Source organism: Manis javanica, chromosome 5 (genome assembly GCF_040802235.1).
Source record: "Manis javanica isolate MJ-LG chromosome 5, MJ_LKY, whole genome shotgun sequence".
In the NCBI taxonomy this organism is placed as follows: Eukaryota; Metazoa; Chordata; class Mammalia; order Pholidota; family Manidae; genus Manis; species Manis javanica.
In genome coordinates, this window is record NC_133160.1 from 8,765,130 (window position 1) to 8,791,869 (window position 26,740).

The window sequence follows — 26,740 nt, forward strand, 5'->3', positions numbered from 1 at the left end:
CTAAGAATTTAACAGGTGCTTCCCACAACCAACTCTCAAAAAATCAAGAGTGGACCAGAGGAAAGCTGCAACATCTCTTCTGGGACAATATTGGCATCCCCTTGCCCTCAGAAGATGCATCTGACTGAATACAAATTACATACATCTTTTTTTAAAATAGATGTAGATTTATTTGTATTTTTAAAACACGGTTTCTTAAGATAGTCAAGATTTCTTGGACAGAAGAATTATAAGTGTAATAGTACTTTTGACTATTCTTCCTTAAACCAATCTCTCTTTTTTTAAAAAAAAAATGTTAACTATAACATTTCAGAAGGATTGCTCGAGGAAGTGGTTATGTGCTTAAGGCTGATTTCGTGGTTCTTGAGCAGTGATGATGGCCATCTATCTTGAGCTGTATTTTTCCAGTATTCTCTTGCCCTGAGAGTTACTTCACTGAATTCTGAAAGGGGCATTGGGTGTTCTTTAGTTATTGGGAAGAGGGAGATTATAGGGTGAATGTTCTGGATGCCATCAACAGTTAGGATATTGGTGGTTCATCGGTGGGCTCATTTGAGGTACATGTGGAATGTGGAATGGGCCCCAGGAGCAATGAGGACCCTAGATTGTAGGATCAACCCATCGCCTTGAAGTTCCTTCTGATCTCAAGTGCCACTGTTGTTGGCACTGTCCTATTTTGTTGTTTCCTCCACCAAATCTATGGATCTGGAGGGCTGAGGCAGATTCTGACCACTCTAACCCTTGGACGAAAGTCCCCAGAAATGTTCATTCAACTCATTCATTCATTCATTCATTCATTCATTCAGTGTTTCTTCAGCACCTGCTCTGTGCCAAGTGCAGTTCTGGACACTTGGGGGGTGGCAATGAGCAAACAAAGAGAGTGGTCTTCACTACTTTGGGGTCTACATCCCAGTGTGGGGAAACAGACAATACACAATACATAGTGCACAGAATACATACGTACCTTACACAGTGTCAAAGGAAGTGAGGAGTGCTACTGGTGGGGGAGATTTGGTATGGCAAGGGCATTGCAGTTTTAAAGAGCCTCCCTGAGAAGTTAAGATTGGAACAAAGACTGGAATGAGTGAGGGAGCCTTGGGGATATCAAGAGGAAGACAGTTGCAGGCAGAGGGAACAGCCAGTGCAAAAACCCTAAACCAGAAGCGTGCCTGGGGTGTTTGAGGTTAATGAGGCCAGAGAAGAGTGGGCCAGGGACTGAGGAGCTGGAGGACAGTGCGGTTGGCAAGAGGAATATTCCATGTGGCTTGCATGTCGACATATATTACAATAATAATGAAAACAATAACAGTTGCATTCATTCAGCAAATACTAATTACCCAAGCGCCATATGATATTGGTGACACAAGGGAGGTAGGATCCTTGCCCTCTGGGAGCTCACAGTCTAGTAAGGCAGGCAGGCAAATTAACATTCACCACAGTACAGAAATGCTTAGGTGGGGGACATAGAAGCACGCCAGGGGACGCTGCCCGTGGGAAGTCAACATGACAAATAGGAGTTCCATGACTGAAAGCAGGGGACAGAGAAATGGGAGATGAGCATCGTCACAGAACGTCGGAAGGTCTGGAGGAGAGAAGGCATTTTTAATTGGAGCATTTTTCTAGAAGAGAAAAGAAAAAAAAAAAAGGAAGATGGTTTATTTCTGGAGGAGAGGCACCACATTTATACCATATGTAGGTAAATGACCGCATGATTTATCATCCAAACCGGGACAGATTTGAAGATGGAGGGTCACTATTGATAATTACACTGGGAGGGCAGGTGTAAATCAGCTTCCGATGTGCTGTGTTATTACTGATGGAAGGTCAAGCCCAGAAGCTGCAAAGTTATGACTAATGCTTCTCCCTAGTGGTGGAATACATCAACACAATGCAACAGGCAAAGATTGGAGTTTCACACCCCATGGGTCAGTTTTCCAAGAAAAATAGCAAGTCACGTTCCATGAACCTTATCGAAGTTTGAACTTTTGACCTAATACCTTTAGGTATAAATTTATTATTACTATAAATGTAACTCTCAGTCTTTATCAGTCTGTTTATTCTTCATTGTGTGATTGTATTTGTGTTTTCAAAGTCAGTAGCTGTGGTTGATTAGATTATTGTTTCCAGTTCGGGCCTCCCTCTGTGGCACCCTCGTCTGTCAGCAAACACGGTGGGTGGGGTGTGCTTCCCTGTCCCATTGATTGTGGGCAAAACCATGTGATTTGCTTCAGCTAATGGAAAGAGGGGCTTTAATCGTGCCTTTATGATTAGACTTATCTTCTTGTTCTCAAGTAACCTGTCGTGAGAAGAACATGCCCTAGGAAGCTGATGGCCCAAAGAGAAATAAACAGACACCTGGAGCTGATCTCAGCCTCACTCTCAGCTTAAAGCCAAAACCAGCAGAGCCACAGTGAACTCACAGACTATAAAAAAGCAAAAAAGTATTTGTTGTGGAAAGCCGCTGAGATTTTGAGGTTGTTTGTTACACAGCAAAAAAACTGACTCATACAGGAGACAATTAGTGAAATCTTCAACTTACGATTGCCTCCTGAATCGCCTTGTCTGATGTTCAGTATTTATGTGAATGAATGAAATAATGTTCTCCCTACAATACTACTTTAAAGTCACTTTCAACACAAGTGTGATGACAAAGTATTTGTCTTTATACAATTTGGATGCAAATATAGCAGGGCTCTTCTTCCCATCTTGTTTCCTTTTCCTTCCTTTGAAAAAAGTGTTTATTTTAATTTTTTATTTCTGGTGAGTTACTTTTCATGAGAAAGGGAAAGGAAGACCTACCCATAGGACTGTGCCCCCAGTCTGCCTAAGGCCTGTTAGTCTCCATCTGGGCATCTTTCACTAGAGGCAGCAATTTCCCCACTGGCTCTTGAGACTCAGCGTCTCCCTGGGGAAGATGCATGAAAGGAGTAAGGTGCTGGAGCATCTGCTCATAATGAGCTGACTCTAAGTTTCCATGTGTCTTCAGAAAGATCAGGAGAGCCCAGATTGATTTGAAGGACTGGGATGTTGAAGGCTCAATGAGAACTTCATTTTTTTCCAGTATTAAAATTTCTTGCAAGGTAACAAACCAGTAGCCATCTTTACAGACTGTCTTTCAATCTAATCCAGTGTAGACAGCAAAGGGACACCCAAATGACCACTAAGCAGGTGAGTAAGTACTGTCACTCAAAGACCTCTCCATCTTGGGTTGTGCAGCCAGCCCGTGGAGAACTGGAACAATTGGCAGTAAAGGGTAGCAGTGAACAACAAGGGCCCTGGAGTCAGAAAGAACTGGATTCAAATCCCAGTTCTGCACCTTTCCAGAGATGCGAACAAGACAAGTGACCTAATCTCTCTGAACCTCAGTTTCTTTTTCTGTATAATGGGAGTGATAGCAGCACCTACCTTATAGTGTCATAAAGAAGGATTAAATAAAATAATACCTACTACATACCTAGCACATAATAGGCAGTCGATTTCTTGCAGCCATATGTTGTGGCAGCACTAATGACCTGCTTTCTCAGCATGTGTGTCTTTGATTAGGCTCGGTTGGTCAGGGGTTTCTGTTACTTACAATCGGTGACACACTCCCAAAGTAAGAAGCTCTGAATTAAGTGGGTCTGTTGGCATTGACCAATACTGAAGACTCCAGCTGGTCAGAATTTGGGGCCATGCCAACAAAGAAGTCATTAATCTAGACTCAACCCTTGTGCTTACCTAAAAAGCCAGCTCAGATGTTTTCACTCTAACAGTGCAAACTTGGCACCTTTATGCAGAGAGATGCCCCCACTGCCCCATTGGGAACTGTCCCCCTTCTGAGAGTTAGATGGGTACCTGTGTTTCAGAGCTGGCTTTTGATTTCATCCCAGGGAGGGAACTTTTTAAAGTAAAAGTGACCCAATAATTTTTTTTTTGTAATAAGTTTCAGACAGCAAAGTTGAAAGAATTTTTTTTAGTGAACATCCATATTCTTTCTATGAAGATTCTATCAACCAGCTACTCTATTTCTCTAACATGCCCCTGTCATTACAGCACATTTTTAATTGGAAAAGTAATACATGCACAGAGTGAAAAAAAATTCAAACATTTCAATGTGGTATCCATACTGAAAAATTATTCTCCTTCCTACATGGTATCCCTAATTCTCTTCCCCAAAAGCAGTCACATGCTAACACTTGCTTATATATATAGTTTTTGTATCTTTTTCTCCCCTTGATTCTTTTTAATGGCCCTTATTCTATATATTGTCTTGTAGCTTGCCTTTCTTTTTTTCTTTCATGTAACAATATATCATTCAAGATTCAAGATGCATTTCATAAAATTGTATTAAGCGTCTACTGTGTGCCAGGCCCTTTTTCTGTACAACAGGTACTCTGGGAGGGTAAAGTAGTTTTACAACTCCCCACCCCCCGATCTCGGGGCTAAAAATCCTGAAATCATTGTATACCGACTCATGCGAAACTATTCTTTTTTTTAATGGAAGCACCATTGATATACAATCTTATATTGGGTTCAAGTATACAACCCATATTATTCAATCCTCACCCCCACTGGTGTGGTTACTATCTGTCCGTATGGAAAGGTGTTACAGATCATTGACTCTATTTTTCATGCTGTACTGAAACTAGTTCATACTTGAAGAGAGTATAAACTGGGGCTTAAATGCCTATAAGACCCAGGTGAATACAAAAAGGTAGGAAGGTATCTGCAATGCAAGTAAATCAAAGCTTGACCTCAGGTGTGTGAGAGATAGGAAGCTGGGACTAAAGTTGATTAGTTCTAGGAATTCTTGGCTATTTTCTTTGCAGTAATGAAGACTCAAATATTCCACATTTATCTGTTTGCTTGGTTTTCTTTTTTTCTGTTCTGCACCTTGCCCTCTATTCTGGATCTTTTACGTACCTCATGCCTTCTACTTACTTAGGATTTCTGCTTCCTCCTGACTTCAGGTAAGGGAAGTCCTTCTCTGGCCTTTCTCTACAGCTTGCCCAGGTATTTCTAGCACTCCTTTGGTTACAAGTAACAGAAAACATGCCCAAACTAGCAGAAATAAGAAGACAACTTCCCGGACAGATACTAGGTAGTTTCCAGAATCTAAGAAAGAAACAGGGGGTCAGAACTGCTCTGGGGAACTTGGGCCCTAAACCAGAGAGGTGGTCTTGTGTGGCCTCTTGCTTCTCAGAATCATGCTCATTGCTTCTGACCTCTACTTGGCTTTATTCTTTCCTCGTGCAGATGGCTTTTCTGTACATGGCAGAAGAACATGGGTTGAAACACCAGCTTATCAGCCCAATTTAGCAAACCCAGAAGGCAGTCTTTCTCTCTTTGCTTGGGTGTATAAATATCCCAGGTACAGTGCTCCACTGAGGCATGTGCCCAGTGCCAGACTGGTGCCATGCTTAGGGGGATACGGTGTGCTAGGATGAGCCCATCCTGGCTGGTGGCCCACTCCTCTGGCTTTCGGTGGCTTTCCCTACCCAGCAGCCCCACCAGAAGTAGTCCCCAAGGGAAGGAGGTCAGCGTGGTCAGGCAAAACCATTAATGTTCATTGCAGAGGCTCCATCTCTTGTCTGCTCTCAACATTTCCTAGCTTTTCCTTGGAAATCCACTCCACCTCTGTTGTCAGTCCAAATGCTTCAGACGGAGCTGACATATCCCTGTGGGGGGGGTGGGAAGGGCATGGGTCAGCAAGTTTTTCTAAAGCAACAGAAATGATTGCTGATTTCAAGAGAAAAAAACTGATAGTAAATAGTTTAGATATAAAGGGTGGTCTAGTCTTTGTTGCAGCTACTGAACTCGGCAGTTTTAGCACAAAAACAGCTGTAGACAATGCACATAAATGAATGGGACTATGTTTCAATAAAACCTTATACACACAAAGAGTCCATGGCCAGACTGGGCCTGCAGGCCATAGTTTGCCATCTCCTGGTTTAACAGATGGGTGTATGATGCAAGGCAAGCCAATCAGACCTAACCAGGGCTGAATCCTAGAAAAAGGCACTTTTTTTTACCATTGTTTGCTGTAGAGCTATGAGGATATAAGGCATGTACTGCCCAAGCTGCCAAATAGAGATATATCATTTACCTATTGCTGTGTCACAAATTACTCCAAAACTTAGTGGCTTAAAATGAAGAACATTTATTATTTCAGTTTCTATGGGTCAGGAGGCCAAGCACAGCTTAGCTGGGTCTTCTGTCTCAAGGTGTCTCTCAGGCTATGATCATGTTGTGGGCCAGGGCTGGGGTCTCATCTGAAGGTTTGACTGGGGACAGATCTGCTTTCAAACTCACTCCTGTGTGGTTGGCAGGATTTAGTTAATTGTGAGCCATTGGGCTGAAGACCTTATTTCCTCACTGGCTGTTGGCCAGAGGCTCTCATCAGTATCTTACCACATGGACCCCTCCATAGGACAGCTCACAACATGGCTGCTGGCTTCCACAGGAGCAAGCCAGCCAGCAAGAGAGAACAAGACAGGGTGAACAGGAAGAAAGCTAGAGTCTTTTTTGTAATCTAATCTCAGAAGTGACGTTCCATCACTTTTGCCAAATTCTGTTTGTTAGAAGTGAGTCCCTAGGTCCAACCCAAACTCTAGGAGAGGTGATTAGCCAAGAGCGAGGTGGGACTCACTAGGAGCGAGTCAGAAGCTGCCCCCATGAGAGAACCTCCTGGGAGCGAACAAACCCCTGCAGAGCCATGCTTAGAGGAGTGGAGGAAGGCCAGGCCAGCAGGACTGCATTTGAGCCCCTGGATCAAGCCAGAACTGACACAAAAACATACTCCCAACCTTCAGTTCTTTGACACAAGTTCTTTTTTGTCCTTAAGGCAGTATTAGTTGGGTGTTTTGTTACTTGCAAGCATACAATCCTAACTAATGGATCCTCCATTACAGAAATTGAGTCAAAGGAAGCCTTGGATATCTATAGTTATCGGTACACAAAAGTCATTTTTCAATGACTGCTCCTTCTGTACCGGGTAATGCCCTAAGCATGTTACCACTGCAGGCATACCTTGTTTTATTGCATTTTGTTTTATTGTGCTTCACAGACACTGCCCAACTGAGCTTCCTCTAAAGTGCCATCTCTATATCTACCGAGCTTTACACAGGCTATCTCCTCTGCCTGGAACTTTCCTCGCCTTACTTCTTTACCTGCCCAAGACCTACTCATCCTGTACATCTATGAATCCGCCTCTTGCAGGAAGCTTTGCCTGACCACTGTGTGAGCCTTTATCACACTGTACTGTAACTGCCTGTTTACTTATTTTCCCTCCTGACTACTCTGTGACTTCCTTAAAGGCGTGCTGTGGCATTCCTAGAGGTTAGCATAGCACCTCACACCCAGATGGAACCCAATTAATGTTTGTTAAACAAATGAATGGCTCTGGAACAAGCCCTGGGAGAAAATGTCAGAGTCAGGGAGTCTATGTGACATAAGACATAAAAACACTAAAAGAACATGAAAATCACAATTGGTCTGGGTGAACTCATCATTGCCAGAAAGGGATTGGAAGCTCATTTTTCTCAGAAGTAGGTAAGACAAGTGACAATACCAGACCTGCCACACCTGGCCCAGGGTCTAGAAGTTTAGAATTCCTATTCTTGGACAACATTTCTTTACAGTCCAGGAACTTTCAAACCTGTAGGAGCCAGCAGGTAAATTGGAGACAGTTTGTTTTCTCTGTAAATAAAGGACCTGATCCTCTTTGCTGCCCACCCAGTTCCTTCCTCCAGTACTTCATTTCATCATTTCAGATTCTAATCCTGGGGGGGTGGGGGCAGAAAGGAAACAGGAAGATGAAAACAGGATTTGTAGAGTGGTTATTTCCAGTTTCAACTAAGACTGTGCCCTAGTGACTTTTTAACTAGTTTCTTTTTTTCGCTTTGATTTAAGAAGTTATAGACACTGATGGGAATGTAAATTGATCTGGCACATTGGAAAATAGTTTGGCATTTCCTAGGACAGTTGGCCACGAGCATGTGCTATCATCCAGCTATTCCCCCCCACACTGCACTTCTCAAACCTACAAAGCATGAGAGTCACCTGGGAACCTTGTGAAAGTGCAGATTCTGACTCCAGTGTGTCTCAAAATTTAACATGGGTACAGATCACCTGGGGACTTTGTTAATAAGGGAATTCTGATTTCAGTGCTTCTCAAATTCTTATGTGCAGAAGAATCATGTAGGGATCTTGCTAAATGCAGATTTCTGGTCATAGCAAAACTTAAACATGTGAATCAGGAAACCTTGCAAGAATGTTCACGGCTCAGAATTACCCAGTTGGAAAACACCCATTGGCAGTGTCTTCAGTAGACAGATAAAGTGTGGTGTATTCACATACTGCATGTTATGCCAGAATGAAAATGAATGGACTACAGCTGCCTGCAGCAACATGTTGAACCTCACAAACTTCAAGAAGCAAGGGAAGGAAGAACCACTCATACAGTCCAAAAGAGTGGCAGAACTAAGCAACCTATTACTTAGGTGACAAAACCATTTTTCAGTAACAATTACTGAAAATTAGGGATAGTGGCAGAAGGAAGGAGAAGCTGTGAGAGGAACATGTGAAGGATTTCTTTGGTACTAAGAATGTTGTAGATCTTAAGCTGTTGATAATTACACAGTCATTTGTTTTATGCCTTAAATTGCACATTTTGTGATTTCAAATTTTTTAACTTAAAAATTGCAAAAAGGGATATAGCAAGATGTCAGTCACTCAGACAACCTCAACCTCATCACAAATACTGCTGTCCTGTCCCTAGGGATGACTCATATTCCAGTGCCCTGGTCTCCTTTGCACTCGTGTGTGTGTGTGTGTGTGTGTGTGTGTGTGTGTGTGTGTGTGTGTGTGTGTTTTATAGAGAGAAATGCTGTTATATATGTTTTATATATATATATATATACACACACACACACACAACACCATAGTTTGTATACTTTTCTGTCCTTTGACTATTTCACTTAATATAGCTTGAAGAATATTCCATATCAGTGCATACAGGAATATATTATTCTTTTATAGTCATGTAGAATTTGTTCCATTGTATGACAGAACCATAATTTATTTTAATTATTACTTTTAACTATAAGGCAGATGTAAATACATTCCCTGTAATTTAAATAAGGAAATAGTACTAAGGAGAATGTCCTCCTACACACACACATGGAAAATTCAGGTTCTGCAATTCTTCCTCCCCAAAGCTACCATCACACCCCTACCTTGCTTAACACATAGCCTGTGTATATCCTTCAGTACTTGCTTTCCCCAATTTTCCTGTTTCCCCATTGAAAACATGGATTTGAATGTGTTTAAGTGTCTACGTGGGAGTTGCACGTCCTCCTCAGTGCAATGTATCAAGCACTCTAGCCACGCTTTACAGATAGATGTGGCTGATTACTTTCGTGTGCTGCCTGGTATTCCATGGTATGGTGAAACCTCAGTTTAACCTAACCATTCTCCTGTGGTTGGGCGTTTAGGTCGTTCAGTTTTTTGACTGACAGTGGCATTGCAACAAACATCCTTAGACACACTCCCTTTTGCGCATGTGCAGATGTTTCTCTGAAGAAGAGATGGAAAGCAGTATTGTTGGATCATTCATAGTAGGGTCCATTTAAAAATGTATTGCCAGCTTGTCCTTCAAAGTGCTGTAAATATTTGCACTCCCACTAACAATGCATTAGAAGACCAGTTCCCCTGCTCTTGCTAACAGTATATGTTATCAGCATTCTTAATTTTTATTGATCTGGTAGGTGGAAAAAAAGGAATTTATGATGACTTCATATTCATTCCTTTATGAATAATGAGGCTGAACACATCTTACACATTTGCTGCCCAGAATCTGCATTTAACTTGATCCCCCATCATTCTTCTGCACATTAGTGTTTGAAAAGCACTGAAGTCAGACTCCCCTTCCTAACAGGGTCCCCTGGTGATCTGAGACACACTGGAGTCAGAATCTGCATTTAACAAGGTCCCCAGGTGCTTCTCAGGCTCAGGAACTTTGGGAAGTACAGTATGGGGACGGATAGCTGGATCATAGCATATGCCCAGCTTTACTAATATGTGTGTGTGTGTGGTCTTTTCTATTTAGAAAGGATGTAAAACAGTATTTCCATTTATTTTAACTCACATTTCTTTCATCATGAGTGAGCTTGGATTTTTTTTTTTTTCATATTTTAGTAGCTATGTTTTTCTCCCCTGGGAAGCAGCTACTCACTGAATCTTGTTACTTACATCAAACATGCCAAAGCTGTTCTCCTTAGATCTTTAGTGTTTCCTCTCCCAGAAATGCTCTCTCTCTGGTTCTTCCCATGGCTGCCTATTACATTCAGGTTTTAGCTCAGAGGTCACTTCTAGCCATACTCAGCGCCCCACCACCACCACCCAGGCACTTCCGCCGCCCACTTCATCTTGACTGTGGCGCCCATTGTTACCTGCTGTGACCTTGTACGCTCATTTCTCCTTCTAGCTCTGACCTACCCACTGGATCTTGTTTCTCTTGCACGTCACACTACACCCAGAACCTGGAACAGAGCCAGGTGATAGTGTGGGCTCAAAAATGCATCAGGTGAACAAATTAATTCCTGGCAGATGAAGAACTAAGGTTTGCCCCTGTCTAGCTTTACACGGATTGAGAAACCTTTGTATCTGGATAGCCATTTACTCATTCGTTCTTGTATCCATAGTGGAGAATCACAGCAGTGATGACAGAATCAAAGGTGGCTTAGAGGAGCATGACCCACGCAAGGTGCTCGCACCCACAGGAGGCCCAGGACAATCAGAGAGAAAATTACAATTTATTTTTATCTACTTCTCTTAAAGAAAGCGATTATTTGAGTAGTATATTAACTACTCATTTAAAACACTAAAACTGATATGAAGGCATAGGAAATCTACAGCTCAGAAGGTCTGAGAAATGTCAACACAGCCTTGTTTGCTTCTAGTTTATTTCCATATAAAACAATATCTGTGCCTACTTAATTAGAACCACCATTCTAGGTGAGTGTTCACTATTATTATAGATAACAATCTTTTTTATAATAATAGGGTAGGAGTTATAGTTACCACAGTGAGCACGGCCTCTGTACTAGACGTTGTCCTGTGTACTTTACATATATAAATACACTTTAAATATATAAATCCATTCATCCTCATGTATGGATTAGCATTGCCTTTTTATCAATGAGAAAACAGGGGTACAGAGCAAGTTTACACGGTAACAGAGCTAGGATTCTAACTCAGGCTGGCTCTGGCCTGGGCACTTGGTTATCACATCATACTGCCTCTGGAATCTGCCCAATGCTTTGTAGAGATGTGGCGTAACCAAGAGAATCTTTCGCATAATTCAGAGGTGCACTGTTTGTCTCTGGGCCAAGTACTTACGAGTTACCAAAATTACAGATATGCTCCATTTTTCTTTTACAAAGTGACAAATTTATTGACTTCCTCTGTGAAGAAAGGCCATTTTTTAAAAATCAAGGCAAGGTGACATGAAGAATGAGAAAGTAACTAGTTCCCAAGAGAAACATCCTCTGGAGAGAGTATTTTGAAATGCAGATTTGGCCATGATTCCTTTGTTATATAACTTTGTGGCTGAAAACAATGAAAAGTTGTCATCTATAAAAAGCCTCTATCTGGCCTGTTTAAACTTAGCAATAGAATTTTCTATTCTGTTTAAACATCTTCCATATAAAGAGCTTCGTGGGTTTGAAATCCATTTGTTAAAGACGGAGTGGTACACCCTCTTCAGTTTAGTTGGCAAAAAAACCCAGGTTGATTATCAGGAGAGCCAGACATTTCACAAGCTGGACTTCATTAAAAAAAATGAATAGTCAATTTGTATAACTGGTGAATGGGACTGAAAAAGGAGAATCATGACTTAGCATAGCCAATGATACCTTACTCTGACTTAGATCTATATATCATAATTTTCACTAATGACCCTTGACATCAAGCCATTGAAACCGAACATGGTAACAAACTTAATTTAGAACCATAACTTTAAGTGGATATACTATAAAACAATAAAAGAATACCTTCAAAAAACAATACAAATTTAATCAGGAGCTGTCATTATATTTATGGAAAACAGTAATTTTCACTGTTTCTTTGTTGAACTAATACAGGCAGGGAAAATATAAATCAGGACCATAGCGAAATGTCATTGTGTATCAACTTGGTTGGCAAAAATTAAGACATATGATAATACTGAGTGTGGTTCCATGGTATGTTACATTGCAGAGAGAAGTGTAAATCATTGCCACCACTCTGACAATCTTTTAAACACCTGCATCTCAACCAATGCATATCACTTAAGAAACTGTTGACCCTTTTTCAGAAAGATCATAGCCACACTATTCACATGGCAAAGTCTAGGAAACAACCCAAGTGCCCATCAACAGGAGGGCAGGTGGATAAACTGTGTTGTTTTCACATTAGTCAAAATGGACAGACGACAGTGACGGCAATTGGGATGGTCTTAGCAATATAATAAAGAGGTGGGGGAAAGTAATTCCTGGAAGATTGTATTACCTTTGAAGTTCTTTACAAATTGAAATGGTACATTTGTTTAAGAACACTTGTAAGTGCAAAAACAACTTGGTGAAAAGAAAAAACAAAGAAGTATGGGGGGGTTTAGTTTGATGGCTATGAAGTTGGGGGGTGGGGAGTGGGGAGAAGGGCCATATGAAAAATGTAGGTTGTGGTTAAAGCCCTCGCTTAGGTTGGTGAGGTCTCTATGGTATCATAAGCCAAGGAATAAACAAGCAACCAAACATACACTGATGAGGGATGGATTACTCCTGACATGTCCTGTACCAAGGACTGAGTGATCCAGCTGTGTGCACCTGAGCTGAGAAGTGCAGTGTAAACATAGCGCTGTAAACACCTGTATACACACCTCAGGCAGGGTAAAGGAGTATCAGACTCCCCCAGTCCTCCCCACTCCACTTCCCCAGAGGCAGCCACTGTCCTCAGTTTATCCACTATCCTTCTGAGACATTCCCAATGGAAACACTATAGACCCAGCACATTGGTGTTTTCAAATGGCTTTATGTTTATGAGTAGCTGCTACACACACATCTCAAAACTGTAAACCTTGCTTAGGTTTTTTTAAGTCTCGAAATTCTAACCTCGAGTGACCTCACCTGGCAATACACCAACTTGCCTAAAATCAATTTACAAATTGGAAATCAACGGGAAGTTTGGGGAAAACAGCCCAATTTTTGAGAGATGTGAATATGCTCTTCCTGCAGGCCCTCCGCTAGGGTTTGCCAGCGGTGACCTTGCAGAAGGCGTATAAGAGAGGCTGCGAAACCGCAGAGGGCCGGGGCCAGCCGCAGAAATCGCGGCGCTGGTAGAAATGCAGATGGCCAGGCGCCGCCCGCCGGATTCCGAGCCGAACCTGGGTCTTTTGAACAAGGACGCCCACGTGATGCTCGGGTTGGGGCAAGCTTAGGGCACAGCCTCGTCTTAAGTAACTCGCCACTTTGAAGAAAATAAACACCTGGGGGATATAAGTAGCTTTCTTGCTCCCCGTTGGATGTCGTTCACCTGGTGCAAGGAGGGGTACCCTCGGGTCTCATCAAGGTCCCAGCCAGTCTGAGCACGAACGCCAATTAGCTCAACCCCCCACCCCCACCCCAGAGGACCACGCCTCAGTCACCTGCTGGGCGGGGCGCGCCCCTGCTGGCCCCAGGCTGCTTCTGTGTGGTCTGGGACCCGAGCGCCCGAATCACGGGGCTGGGGGCGGGGGAGCATCGCGGAGAAATACAGATTCCTGGACTCCACCTCCTGCAGTCAAAACTTTTGGAATCCGCATCTTTAACCGGCTCCTCCACGAGCAGTGCTTTCACCCTGCGATTGGAGTCACTCTGGCCTCATTTAAATTTCAAATTCGAATCTGCAGCTACGGTGGAGAACCACGAGCGGAAGTCGTGCGTCTCAACCTTGGCTGCACCTCAGAATAACCTGGAGAGCTTAAAAGAGAGAGAGAGAGAGAGAGAAAACCGATGCCCAGGTTTCAGTTCAGAGCAATTAAGTCAGAATCTAAGAACACAGCCAGTGCAGCAGCCGCCCCAACGGCCTCACCGGGGAGCTCGTTAGAAATACAGAAGCTCAGGCCCCAGTACAGACCCACTGAGTCAGAATCTGCATTTTAACGAGATCCCCAGTGATTCGTGCGCGCATTAAAGTTGGAGAGAGCTGTGCTTCTGAAATTTTAATGGGCAAACGAATCACCTGGGGATCTCGTTAAAATGCAGACGCGGTTTCTCAAACTTTAATGTGCATGCGAATCACCTAGGGAGCTTGTTAAAATGCAGATTCTGATTCAGCGGGTCTGGGTTGGAGCCCGAGAGTCTGCATTTCTAACGAGCTCTTGGCCGGGGCGGCTGCGGGGGCGCAGGCAGCGAGTCCCAGCGACCCCGAGGTCTTGGCTCCGGGCCAATCAGCCGTCAGTGCGCGTGATAAATCGGCCTCCTCGCTCCGGAGCCCAAGTGCCGGGACATGCGCGCTCTGGCCGAGGGGGGTAATTACCGAACTCCATCCAGGAGTCGGTTTTGTCAAGTCGGCCACTCGTAGGGACGCGCCGGGGGCGCGGTCCTCACGCCATGTCGCGGCGCAAGCAGGCCAAGCCCCAGCACCTCGACTCGGAGCCTGCACGCCCTGAAGTGGCGGGGTGGCCGGGTGAGTAACCCTGCGGACGCCCCGCGGGGGCTGGAGGCTGCTGTTTCGCGGGCGCCCCCCGGGCCGCGCGGGTGCCAGAGCCCGGCACCGGGCGTGGGAGGCCAGCTCGAGTTGTGGGGCTCAGGCCTCGGTGCCCCGCCTTTGTGATCTACGCCTCCTTGTAAGTTGACCCTCCTGGGGTACCCTGGCTGCTCCGTGCGTGGGCTTATCCAGCCACTCTCCCTAAGCACCACTAAGTGATGGCCCATCTCCCAGGCCCGCCGGAAGGATGCTCTGAGACCCGGGTGGAGGCTGTCTTTGGGGTGCGCCGTCCCCGGGTCCCCGGCCTTCTCGGCGCTGGGTTGGGGCTGCGCGTGCAGGAGATGGGCGCCCGGAGACCCGCGCCCTGGGCGTCTTTGGGGAGAGGGATGTCTGAAAAAGGGCTGCGTTTCTGCCGGGGCGCGGGGCTGGGTCCTGGAGAGGGGCACAGCCCCCAACAAGGAGTGCAAACTCCGGCCCTGCTGGAGCTGAGGGCACAGGAGGGAAAGCGGGGAGCGGGGGAGACGGCAGAAGGCAGGGGTGGGAGCTTGGGGGGCGGGGGTCATTTCAAACGCGAGGTCTGGGGCAGGCTTCGCCCAGCAGGGCACTGGGGAGTGACAACCTGCAGGTTGTGAGGGAGCCGGCCGTGGAGGTGGCCTTGTGGGGGAAGAGCACCCCGGGCAGAGGAACAGCAGGTGCGGAGGCCTGGGATGTCAGCAAGGGGGTCCTGGAGCGGCTCGGGTGCGGCCCGAGAGGTGACCCGGCCCCGCGAGCCCCAGGGAGGGCTTTGCCTTTTACCCTAAGCTGTCGGCCCCGGGCTCAGCCCTGCTGCCCCGTGGCTGGAGGGCCGGGCGGGGTGAAGACTGCCCTAAGCCCCCCAGGCGGTATTGGTGGCCCGCGGAGCCGCCTCGGATCAAGAGCTTGGGGGCAGGGAACTTTGCTGACTCGCTGCATTACTGGGTCCAGCCTCGGGCAGCGGCCACCTTCCCCGCCGGGGCGATCCCTGGGGGGTCGTGGAGTCGGGGAATCCGCATTTCTAAAGCGCTTCCCCCTGTGATTGTCCTGCAATGAGCTTAGGACCTTGTAGGTTCCTACCGGATCCTTCCGGCCTCCCCCCTTCCCGCAGTGGTTAGCTGATAACCCGTTCTTGGCAAGTGGCTGGGGAGGGGGGGTCTTCCCGAGCTTTCTCCCCTTCTCCCCTTTCCCTGGGTTTTCCCGGCGCGTAAAGGGAGAGGGACGTCGGGTCTCCTCCGGGAAGGCTCAGACCGCCAGTAGGGATCGGTCTGGGGGTGCCGTGGTGACTTCACGCCCGAGAAGGGGGCGAGAGGAGAAGCTTGTGTTCAAAGCCAGCTTGGCTGGATGGAGCTGCCAGAACTGACACTGCGCCCGAGCCCTGGGGTGGAACCAGAGGGTCTTCCTGGGGTGGGGGCAGGGCTCCTGCTGATCCCATAAAGAGGAATTGGAGTTACTACTGAGGATGTTGCACCTTTAGGGGAAGCGGTTATAAACGACGACTCCTCAATCAACCCAGGTTGTTCAGAGCCAGGGGCTGCTTTTATTCAGCAAATGGCACTGCCAGCGCCTCTCGGCAAGCGGCCCCTACGTTTGGAGGGCCTGGGGAGGGTGCCCTGTACTGGGTGCCCGCCTGTGGGAGCACGGCAGGATCCGAACAATGCACCAGTGGCTTCAACACCAGCCCCCACTTGAAGGAAAATCAGTCTTCCAACTGATGGGTATTGTCCCCCCTCAGTCTGCATGCTTTCCCCGCCCTGGTATTTTAGGTCTGTGATGCTGAGCAAGAGGCCCACATTTTTTTTTTAGATTAGCAGGGGTGGGCCATTCCTAATTTGCAAATGGCTTTGCAGCTCTGGTAGCTTTGAGAGGAAATTAAATGGAACAGGTGAATTGGTAGACTTCATCACCAATAGTTAAAAAAAAAAAAAGCTAGGGCCAGGAAAACAACCTTGCAGAAGGAAAGTATTTCTCGAAAGCTTGAAAGGTCTGCTGTGCTAAATTGGGTTCTGTGAAATTCGGCCCACCCCCACTTTCAGATTGGGAGGGTCTCTGCATCAGCTGTACCTTTCTCAAGAGGGTGTGGGCTTCTTGTTTCCTGCTTTCCTTTGCTTCACCTTGAGATGTGCCTTGAGCATCTCCATCACATTTTTCCGGGGTGACCCTTTATGGTGTTGGACAGTTTTCCAATAGCTTTAACCCACCAGTCTCCCTTCTGCCTACTAAGTTGACATTGCACAATGCATTTCCCTCTTCCTGAGAATCTGGTGGCTCAAATGTGTACACGTCCATGAATAAACCAATAACAGAGTGCTGACTTTTGTACAGGATTCTTGTACCTATGTTAAGCTTAATCTTCATCTAAACCTATGAGATAGGGTCCATAATCCCCACTTCACAGATGTGGCAACTGAGGGACAAGTAGAATAATTTACCCAGGGTCATACAGCTAATGACAGAACTGGATTTTGAAATGTGCCAGCTGGCTTCCCAGTCAGCTCCCTAAAGTGCTGCTTTACGACCTCTTTTCACCCTCAGCGTTTCATTTTACTTGACTTCTCGGGGATTAACCCTCAAAACTGTCAAACTCTTGAAAACATGAATTTCTAAGTAGTACAAGGTTGTGTTTTCCTCTGAGGGGCATGGTGATGATGGGCTTCAAATCTAGCAAGTGAGGGTTTTGATCAGCTGAAAACTAGCCCTGAAAATCTGAGCATCTCCTCGGAGCCAGTTTCTCTTCTCATGGGGCAGAAGTTCTCAAAAGTGTGGTCACAAGACCAGCACCCATATCCCCCTGGGAACTTGTTAGAAATGAAAAATTTCCAGCTCCACTGCAAACCTTCTGAATCCGGTGCTCTAGAGGCTGAGCCCAAACCGCAGGCACCTTAACAAGCCCTGTTATGATGATTCTGATGCACACACTTTTGAAAAGCACTGGCTTGGAGCTGCCCTTGTCCAATGTGCATGTGCACTGGGATCCCTTGGGGAGCTTGTTAAATCAGCTTGATTCTGTAGTTCTGGGACCTGAGATTCTGCATTTCTAGCAAGCTGCCAGGTTGTGCTGATGTTAGTGCTCTGGGGACCGCCCTGTGGGTAGCTAGAGCTGGAGTGGAATGAGATCACTTGGGGAAATGCTCTAAAAATGCAGATACCTGGGGTCTGTGCCTACTTGTTAATTCTGGGGTGAGGCCTGGGACACTCCATTTAATCCACCATTCAGGTGATTCTGATATAGGTGGGGGGCCATCCTGGGCCTTGTGGGATGTATAGCAACGTCCCTGACCCCTATCCACTAGATGCCACTATCACCCATGTGTGCACATGTGCATGACAATCAAAAATGTCGTTAGGCATTTCTAAATGTCCCCTGCGGGCAGAATCACATGACAACCTTTACTCTTTGAGAGTCCCAGGACCAGGCCGCGTGTTCAGACCCTGTTAAGGGGCTCCATGCACAGCTATTGAGATGCAATGTAGGCAGTCCTTTCCAGCTGAAGCCCGGTAGTGGGATTTGCTCCATACAAGCCGAGCACTGTACTGAGTTTGTTCTGAGTACACTGAGGCCCAAAGGGGAGGTAAGTTGCCCACAGTCACTCAGAGAGTGTGTAGCTAAGCAAGCCCGGTGTACTCCTCAGCTTCTCGTGGTAAGGGAAGGTTCCCGAGGAAAACAGAATCCACCTTCTATATTTGAGGCAAAAATAAAGTCCCAGACCTGGGCCTATAATTCATAAACTAGTCAATATCTTTGAAGATATCAGACATTGTCAGCACCTCTTCTCCTTAGACTTCAATCTATTTGTAGAGGAATTGCTTCAGTCTTTTAGGAGTACCTAGTTTTTGTCATAGAAACGCTTAAACCTACATGTTAGATTGAACAGCATGAAGTTATATGACCATTTTGGCAATATGGAAATGGCAGTTAACGTGGTTTTGCTAAAAGGATAGTGAATGACAGTGAGCTGGCTGTATACTGTCGCTTGGCTTCAGTTAATTACACGTGGTCAATCTTGTTTCTTCTGCATGACCTGCTCCACCCTGGATTATTTTGAAGCAATTCAGACACCACAACTTTGAATGTCCATCACTAGATTATAAGAATGCTTGTAAACACAAATTTCATCTTTATACCTTAAAAAAAAAAACCATTATCAAACTTTCAGTTTGTATTCACATTTCTGTCTTAAATGGCTTTCACAATATGTTTACCTCTGGATCCAAATAAGGTCCTGATGTTGCAGACCATCTCCAGGCTTCTGTTCTGTTGTGTTTTTTTTTTTCCCCTCCATCTTTAAGCTACTCATTGAAGCAACTGTATTTTGTCCTGGGGAGTGTGACATGTGCTCAGTGACCTGTTACCAAATGGAGAAGGAACAAGCTCAGACATTGAGAGTAAACATTTAAAAACAGCTTGACCTTACCATTGCATGGAGCTTTGTCATATCAGATGATAATGCTTCCGCTTTTACTTTTACTTTTCTCATAATTTGTGCTTGCTTTATAAAAGCATTGGCCTGTGATGGATCAAATTACTTGAAAAAAGAGTTCTTCACATCTCTGGAGAAGCACTATTGTGAAGTCATGCGGTCTGGGTTTTGCCAGTGGTCATGCTACCATGTTCTTTGCCCCCTGTATTTCCTGGGGAGTGGGGGCAATACATGTGTATTTGGTGGTTCAAGAAGGAGGACTGTTCTAAGACCAGTGGGTGTGGCTTTCAGTTTGTATGGTTTTTTTTTTTTTTTTTGGAAATGTGGTGAAGGCAGGTGAAATAAGACCAAACCTGCTATAAGAAGATGGACCGTGATGCTTCTATTGGAGCAACTAATACTTCTTTTTGTCTCAATACCAGCTTCAGAATTAGATAATGCTCCAAAATCAACTTGCCCCGCCACTGACAACAGTGATGTCCAGAAATCCCCTGTCACGGCACTTCCAGCAGAGTCAAAGGAACAGACAGCGACCCTTGGAGAAAGGACATTCAACTGCTGCTATCCAGGTAGAGCGTAAGCCCGAAGGCGCCAAGGCCCTGCTTTATACCAGGCACTGTTGCGGGAGCTCCGCATGAATGTGCTTGCTGGACCCTTGCGTGGCTCGTGCACACGGTGGCACAGGAGTGCTCTGTGGCTTATAAGCATCCTGTGGCATTAGGGCTCTCTCCATGGCTTCCCAGAACCTCAGCTTCAGAGGAGCTGCTTTTTTGAGGTTCTATTTTAAGAAAAGTGCTTTTTCTCTTTCTCTCCTAGGCTGCCACTTCAAAACTGTTCACGGCATGAAAGACTTGGACCGCCATCTAAGAATCCACACGGGTAGGTATTCGTGCCTTTGTTCAAAAGTTGAGTGTTTAAAGGAAATGAAAACCAAAAAAAAAAAAAAAAAAACAAGGGAATGGATATGAACTAAGTGCTGGGTGTGTTGTGGTGAGCAGGACAGATATGGTCTCCGCCTGATGACACTTAGCCCAGTGGGTGGGCTGTGACCTAAAGCGTCAGAGGCAAACATGGTGACTGACAGATGCGGGGAGAATGTGCGGGAGAGGCATTGCTCCAGGCTGATTGTAAATGGTGTTTCTGAACAAGATACTCCTGATGTGCGAAATACGGCTAACCAGACAAGGAAGAGCAGCTTCCAGGCAGAGGGAACAGCAGGTGCAAAGGCTTGGAAAGAGCAAAGTGGGTGTGGGATGGTTGCAGGCTGGCAGAAGGAGGGATGCACAGAGGCCTTGTGACCACAGAGAGCAATAAGGTTGCTTATTACAGATGCCTTCAGAGCAATCGGCTGTTGAGAATACAGACAAATAAGGAGGCTAGAAGCAGAGGCTCTGTAGCCAGGATCTGCATACTGCGGCCCAGGAGCCAAATCCAGCCTGCTGGCTTGCCCATTTGTCTACTGTCTGGGCGCTTTGCCCTGAAGTGGCATCATTGAGTAGTTACTAGAAACTATGGTGCACACAGCCTAGATAATTAGTACCTGGATCTTTACAAAAACTTTGCCAACCTTTGGTCTCCGGTATAAATTCTCTACTAGCCTGCGTGAGCTAGGATACTGGTCTGTTGACTCCCTCAGAAACCAGGTTACATGGCTTAAACATTGTCCGATGTTTCTCAAGTACAGTTCAAGAAGCAAGAGGGATGTGTGTCCTCCTTAACATACAGCTGCTTCTCCAGGTCTCTCACCCAGTGGGAAACAAGTTGGGTAGGGGGCTGGCTCACAGCAACCACCATTGTGACTAGTGGGGTCTGAGCAGAATGTAGTCACGGCTGCATCAAGCTGGGGCTGGGAAATGGTTTCAAGAAGGGCGGCCACATGCCCAGCTAGAATTCTGGGGCCCCATCATTAAAGAAGAGCTTTCTGGACAATTGGTATCTGCTGGGTGTGGACTTTTGTGCTATGGAAATAAGCATAAAGAGCATATGGAAATCAGTTTGCCTGGGGAGGATAGATCATGAAAGGCCTCTTGAGTGGTCAGTCCTCACCTAGGAAGATGTACAGTTTCAAGTGTTTCCACTAGTCACCTGTCCACTGGCTTTATTTTCTCTTCCCACTGAATGTTCGAGAATAGAACTACTTAAATGTCTACAGAACTTTGCAGATGCTGTTTCCGTCTTGCTGGCATCCAGCCCTATCTAAAGAGTTGTATGCTGATCTGACCATTTTTCTGGAAAACTTGAGATGTCATTCTCGGGCTTCTGAAATTGTACTACCCTGCCTCCAGATAAGTCCCCTTCAGACCCATGGCTGTGTTCACTGTTGAGAAGCAATTATTTTCTCTGTCCTGGACTATCTAGAACTAGCTTTCATGTCTCGTGCTTTCCCTGTTGTTTTTTTTGAGCAACCTTTAGGGAGCTTTGTTAGCTCTTAAGTCATTTTTGACATCCCTTCTGCTAGTCCACTTCATTTTCATTCTATGATTGTTAAAAAGATATATATCATAAAAATAAACTCTTTGCATTTATAACTTAAGGTTCTTGAGTTGGACATGTCTTCCTGGCTCTGGCTTTTCCCAGGCAATTGGTTTTGGGGTAGCTTAACTTTTACCTGGACATGGTCAGTATTTGGAGGGGAGGGGTGGGACACTGGTGGAGATGCTCTGGGCCCAAGGTTCTCTGTTTCTCAAAGCGTACTTAGCTACTTGGGGCCTTTGCATGGTTTCTCTGGCATAAGCACCCTCATTTTCTAACAACTTGGGGCTGGGAGTAGAAACTGGCTGCTTGCAGTTCGGTACAGGCGAGGGAAGGGGATCAGCTTGACCACTCTATGTGGTTCATCAGCTAGTGAGCCAGCGGGCTGTTCCAAGACCCCTACGCCTACCACCTTTGGTGTTGAACACTTCTGTAACCACTCCCATTTTCCCAAATGGGGGGGGGTTCACCTCTGATTTTCTCCTTCAGTCTGATTTTATGTAATCTGTCCCTTAGGATTCTTCAAAATGTCTGAGCCATCAGAAAATGGCACACCTTCTTGTTTCCCAAAGTGCTAACCTAGTCTTCAGTGTTTTCTTCTCTCTGGGCATCTGGACAGAAAGAAGAATCAGATCCATACACCCAGGCTACCATCTTGGTCAAATCTCTTTGCAGTCATCTTGATAAATCCTTAAAACCTCCCATCTTCCTTTGTGTTTGAAGGAGACAAGCCCCACAAATGTGAGTTCTGTGACAAGTGTTTCAGCCGGAAAGACAACCTGACAATGCACATGCGGTGCCACACCAGTGTGAAGCCCCACAAGTGTCACCTGTGTGACTATGCCGCTGTTGACAGCAGCAGCCTCAAGAAGCACCTGCGGATACACTCCGACGAGCGGCCGTACAAGTGCCAGCTCTGCCCCTATGCCAGCCGCAACTCCAGCCAGCTCACCGTCCACCTCCGGTCCCACACGGGTAAGTCCCTGACCTGGAAACCTCTGCCTTATTGTCTCTAACTTATTAACCTTCATTCAGCTAAAACACAAGCAACATAAATGACTTGGTGGTATAAGTAAAAAAAAAAAAAAATTTGGAATTTCTGTGGTGGTGTGAAGCTTTTTTTCTTTCGTCGGGACAATAACTTTGTGACACAGCTGGGTTTTCTCACTTGACTACATAAAATACAGCTGGAGATGGGTACATACTACAGCAGTTGAACAAAGGATGCATCTCTAAGTCTGGTGTATAAGCTAGGTGTTTTCAGTCATTTAATATAAACTCTAATTGCATGGCTTAATTCAGAAATGTAGCAAAATCAGCTGAATATAACTGCATATCACAAACTTCTAGAAATTAGACTTTGCAAAGAGCTGCTGCTTCCCTTTGTGAGACCTTGTTGAAATGACAGAATCAAACAACCCGTCATGACACAGAAAAGTGGGGATCTGGGAGGCTTTTTAGGAGGTTCATAAAATGAGAATTTTCAGTGAATTCATGGAAGATGGTCAAATAGGAATATATGCTGATGTCTAAAATTTGAGTAAAGAAAATTGTCCCAAAAGACACATGAAGGAGGTAGCCGTGTTTGGGAGCTAGTCTTTCCAGCCAATGTCTGAATGTCCTGAGAGCTCAGACTTGGGACTGGCTCAGAGCACAAGCTGAAGCCTATTGACAAACCGCCCAAACTACCCCAAGGCAGGTAAAACCTACAGCACCTACATCTGATCCTTAAGCTAATTAACTCTTCCTTAATATGAAGTGTCAACTATGGATTATGAGCCCCTTCCAGGAATGAGTGGTATAAAAAGCACAAAGTCTAACAAATAACTAATCCTGAAGTTAGAGTACTTGGGTAGTAGACAGGAATTTTTCAATTCTAATGGGTAGCTACCCACTGGCAGAAATGTTGCATCCAAGAAGAGTTCTATGAAAAGATACAACAAAGAGGTGTGAATTAAAACCAGGGTTGCTGGCTAAAAATTTAATTTCCCAGAGTTTAGTCTTAGTTCTCCAACTCATTTTTTTTTTTCCCTAAAGCTGGAAGTCTGGGTGCTGACTAGGTCTAAGAAGGAAAGAAAATAGAAGTGAGAATCAAATGAGAAAAAGAACCACAATTCCTTGTGGCCATGAGAGTGAAAGAAAGACCTTATAAGATGCCAAACAGGGCAGCAGGAGTGGCTGGGGAGAGCCATACCTAGAAAGGCTTCAGTATGTTAGCTTCTAGGAGATAGTGGAATTAGTGCCCTTCAAGGGAGGAGAGGATTTTGAGCATAGAATTCTATACTCAGCCAAACTGTCTGAAGCATGCCAGCAGCATAGACACAGGTGCAAGAACTCAAGACTTTGAGTTACATCCAAGCACCATGCTGGTGGAAATTACTGGAAGATAAACTCTTTTCCAGGGAGAAAACAATTTGGCATGAGATATTTGATAGGTGAATATCTGAATATAGCTAACTTACATTACAGTAAAGAGAAATATCAGGGTGATACTTAGGTAGAAGGTTGAAAAAACTCAGGAAAACTGTAAGAGAAATTCCATGTAAATTTTCTAAGAGACTGAATGACTTTTTGAGGTTCTTGTGAGATTTTTTTTTCCTCAGTGCACAGTCTGGTCAAGAAGTAAGCTAAAACGTGGTACAAAACAAGCATGTAAGGAAACAATCAGTTTAACTTCCCTTATGACGCTATCAACTGGCCTAAATATGATAGTGATACTATAAAGAGGTGGACATTATTTGGCTCTGGTGAATACCACCCATTCGAAAGTGTAGTTTGATTCTAAAGTTAAAAACATGGAAATTCAGAGATTGGAATGCAAATGCTGTTGAACTTAAATATAAGTTATTCCTGACACAAGGAGAAGATAGCGTGACATAGACTCCTCTAATAAAACTTCTCAAGCTGATGGACTGATAGTTGTGAGGCTATATAGAGGAAAATGCTGGAAGAGTAATAAAAATCAAGCCAGCAGAATGCAGGAGGAGTTTGAGAAAGGATGGATGTGCAGGGTATGCAAGATGCTCACCTTTGCTTGGAGTCCACTGATGATGTTTAAGGTAACCACCTCGGGAACTAAAAACCCATAGCAGTGCCTCCAGGAAGTCAGATGAGACCATGGCTTTTCATTATTTGTCCCCTGCCCCCACTGCCACATCCATGTGCTTTGCAACTGCAGACTGAATTTTACAAAATTATGAAACTTAGTAATGCAAGACAACCCATGCAACTTCAACACTAGTGTAAGCATGTTTATAAGTCTTAGCTTAATTTGCAACAGTTGTGCATAATTGCACCTCTTCCTTGTTCAATTTTGGGATGTCAAGAGTTTACATTCAAAACTTAATCATGAGTATAGTCTTGGATGCCTCCATGCTGGAGTTCATTCCCTGCTCTCTGACCTAGGTCATATAACTTGACCTCGGTAGGCTTCAGTTACCCCATCTATAAAATGTGAGTAATAGTTACCCACTCATAGGATTGTGAGAACCAAGCGAGTTAATATGCGTAGTAAGTGGTGGTAACAGGCAGTTGGAAATGAAGAGTCCCAACCGTCCTTTCCTGCCGGGTGTTCTGACACATGTTTGGGGGGAGTTCTGTGTTGCCTTCCTGCTCTAATGGAAACACACCTTCCATTGCTAGGGGACACCCCCTTCCAGTGCTGGCTCTGTAGCGCCAAGTTCAAAATCAGCTCGGACTTGAAAAGGCACATGATCGTGCACTCGGGGGAGAAACCCTTCAAGTGCGAGTTCTGCGACGTCCGCTGCACCATGAAGGCCAACCTCAAGTCGCACATCCGCATCAAGCACACATTCAAGTGCCTGCACTGTGCCTTCCAGGGCCGGGACCGGGCCGACCTCCTGGAGCACAGCCGGCTGCATCAGGCCGACCACCCCGAGAAGTGCCCCGAGTGCAGCTACTCCTGCTCCAGCGCGGCCGCCCTGCGCGTGCACAGCAGGGTCCACTGCAAGGACCGCCCCTTCAAGTGTGACTTCTGCAGCTTCGACACGAAGCGGCCCAGCAGCCTGGCAAAACACATTGACAAGGTGCACAGGGATGAGGTCAAAACGGAGAACCAGGCCCCACCGGGCAAGGAAGGGCCCCGAGGGAGCAGCTCACAGCACGTGGCCAAAATAGTAACCCAGAGGGCCTTCCGCTGTGAGACCTGCGGGGCCGCCTTCGTCAGGGATGACTCCCTGAGATGCCACAAGAAGCAGCACAGCGACCAGAGTGAGAGCAAGAACTCGGACCTGGTTACCTTCCCGCCCGAAAGCGGTGCCTCTGGGCAGCTCGGCACCCTGGTCTCGGTAGGGCAGCTTGAGGGCGCCCTGGAGCCGAGCCAGTGCCTCTAGTTCAGCCAAAGAGGGTGGCAAGCTGTCTGGAGTTCCAGACAAATGCCACTGCCCAGCCCTCCGAGGTGATGCCACCCAGCCAGACTTTAGTCACCAGCTCTGGGGATGACGGCTCCAACTCTAAAGGCCCTTAGAGGCAGCAGATGCCATGGTGTGAGGCCCAGCGCCAAAGCGGTGCTATGGAGACCCCTCTCCACACGATGTCTGCTCTCCAAGAATCAGCTGAGCAAGTTGATTCAGTCCATCTGGGATGGGGGTCCTCTGAGCACCGCTGTATCCCATGGGGATACCTTCTTCCTGAATTCTAATTCTAAAACATTCATCTCTGATGGAATCATTAAACCTCTTAGACCACCTGGAAAAGTAAACTAGGGAAAGGTTAAGATGATGATAGGCTACAGGAAGGGTCTAGAGTAGCTGGGAAGTTCTATTAACCTGGGTGGTGGTTACGAGTGTTTGCCTTACGCATTCTTGTGTTACTTTTATCTGTTGTCTTACAATAAAAAGACAGACTCATCTGCAGAGTGATGTAAGGGGAGCAGTCCATTTTTCACATTCTCCATAGACAAGTTATGGCGGGGGTTTTCCATCCTCCCATTCCGTAATTTCACTGTAAATGCCGTCTTTGCAGTGAAGTGAAATGCAGTTTGATCTGTAGATGGCACTCCAGATCAAGCTAACACTAGCCAAGACTCACTGTGCACTGTGAAATTCAAAATGTGTGTGCGCTTGTACTCATAAAGGACTAGGGGCCCCCTGCGCCCTGGGCTTGGTTCTGGG

The 26,740-nt window shown here is 45.7% G+C and overlaps 1 protein-coding gene across 2 annotated transcripts in view; it reads left to right on the top strand.

Moving 5' to 3' along the window:
* Positions 1-26,482, top strand: part of ZFP64 (ZFP64 zinc finger protein) — a 63,540-nt gene extending 37,058 nt beyond the window's left edge. The window contains exons 1-5 of one of the 2 annotated variants that reach the window (XM_037006305.2): positions 13,321-14,682; positions 19,559-19,705; positions 19,953-20,015; positions 22,332-22,583; positions 25,251-26,482. In XM_037006305.2, the coding sequence (XP_036862200.2) occupies positions 14,607-14,682; positions 19,559-19,705; positions 19,953-20,015; positions 22,332-22,583; positions 25,251-25,960 (1,248 nt within the window). In that variant the 5' untranslated portion in view covers positions 13,321-14,606 and the 3' untranslated portion in view covers positions 25,961-26,482. Of the gene's footprint in view, positions 1-13,320; positions 14,683-19,558; positions 19,706-19,952; positions 20,016-22,331; positions 22,584-25,250 lie in introns of those variants that run through there. The other variant, XM_037006304.2, reaches the window with a different exon arrangement.
* The last annotated feature ends 258 nt before the right edge of the window (positions 26,483-26,740 follow it).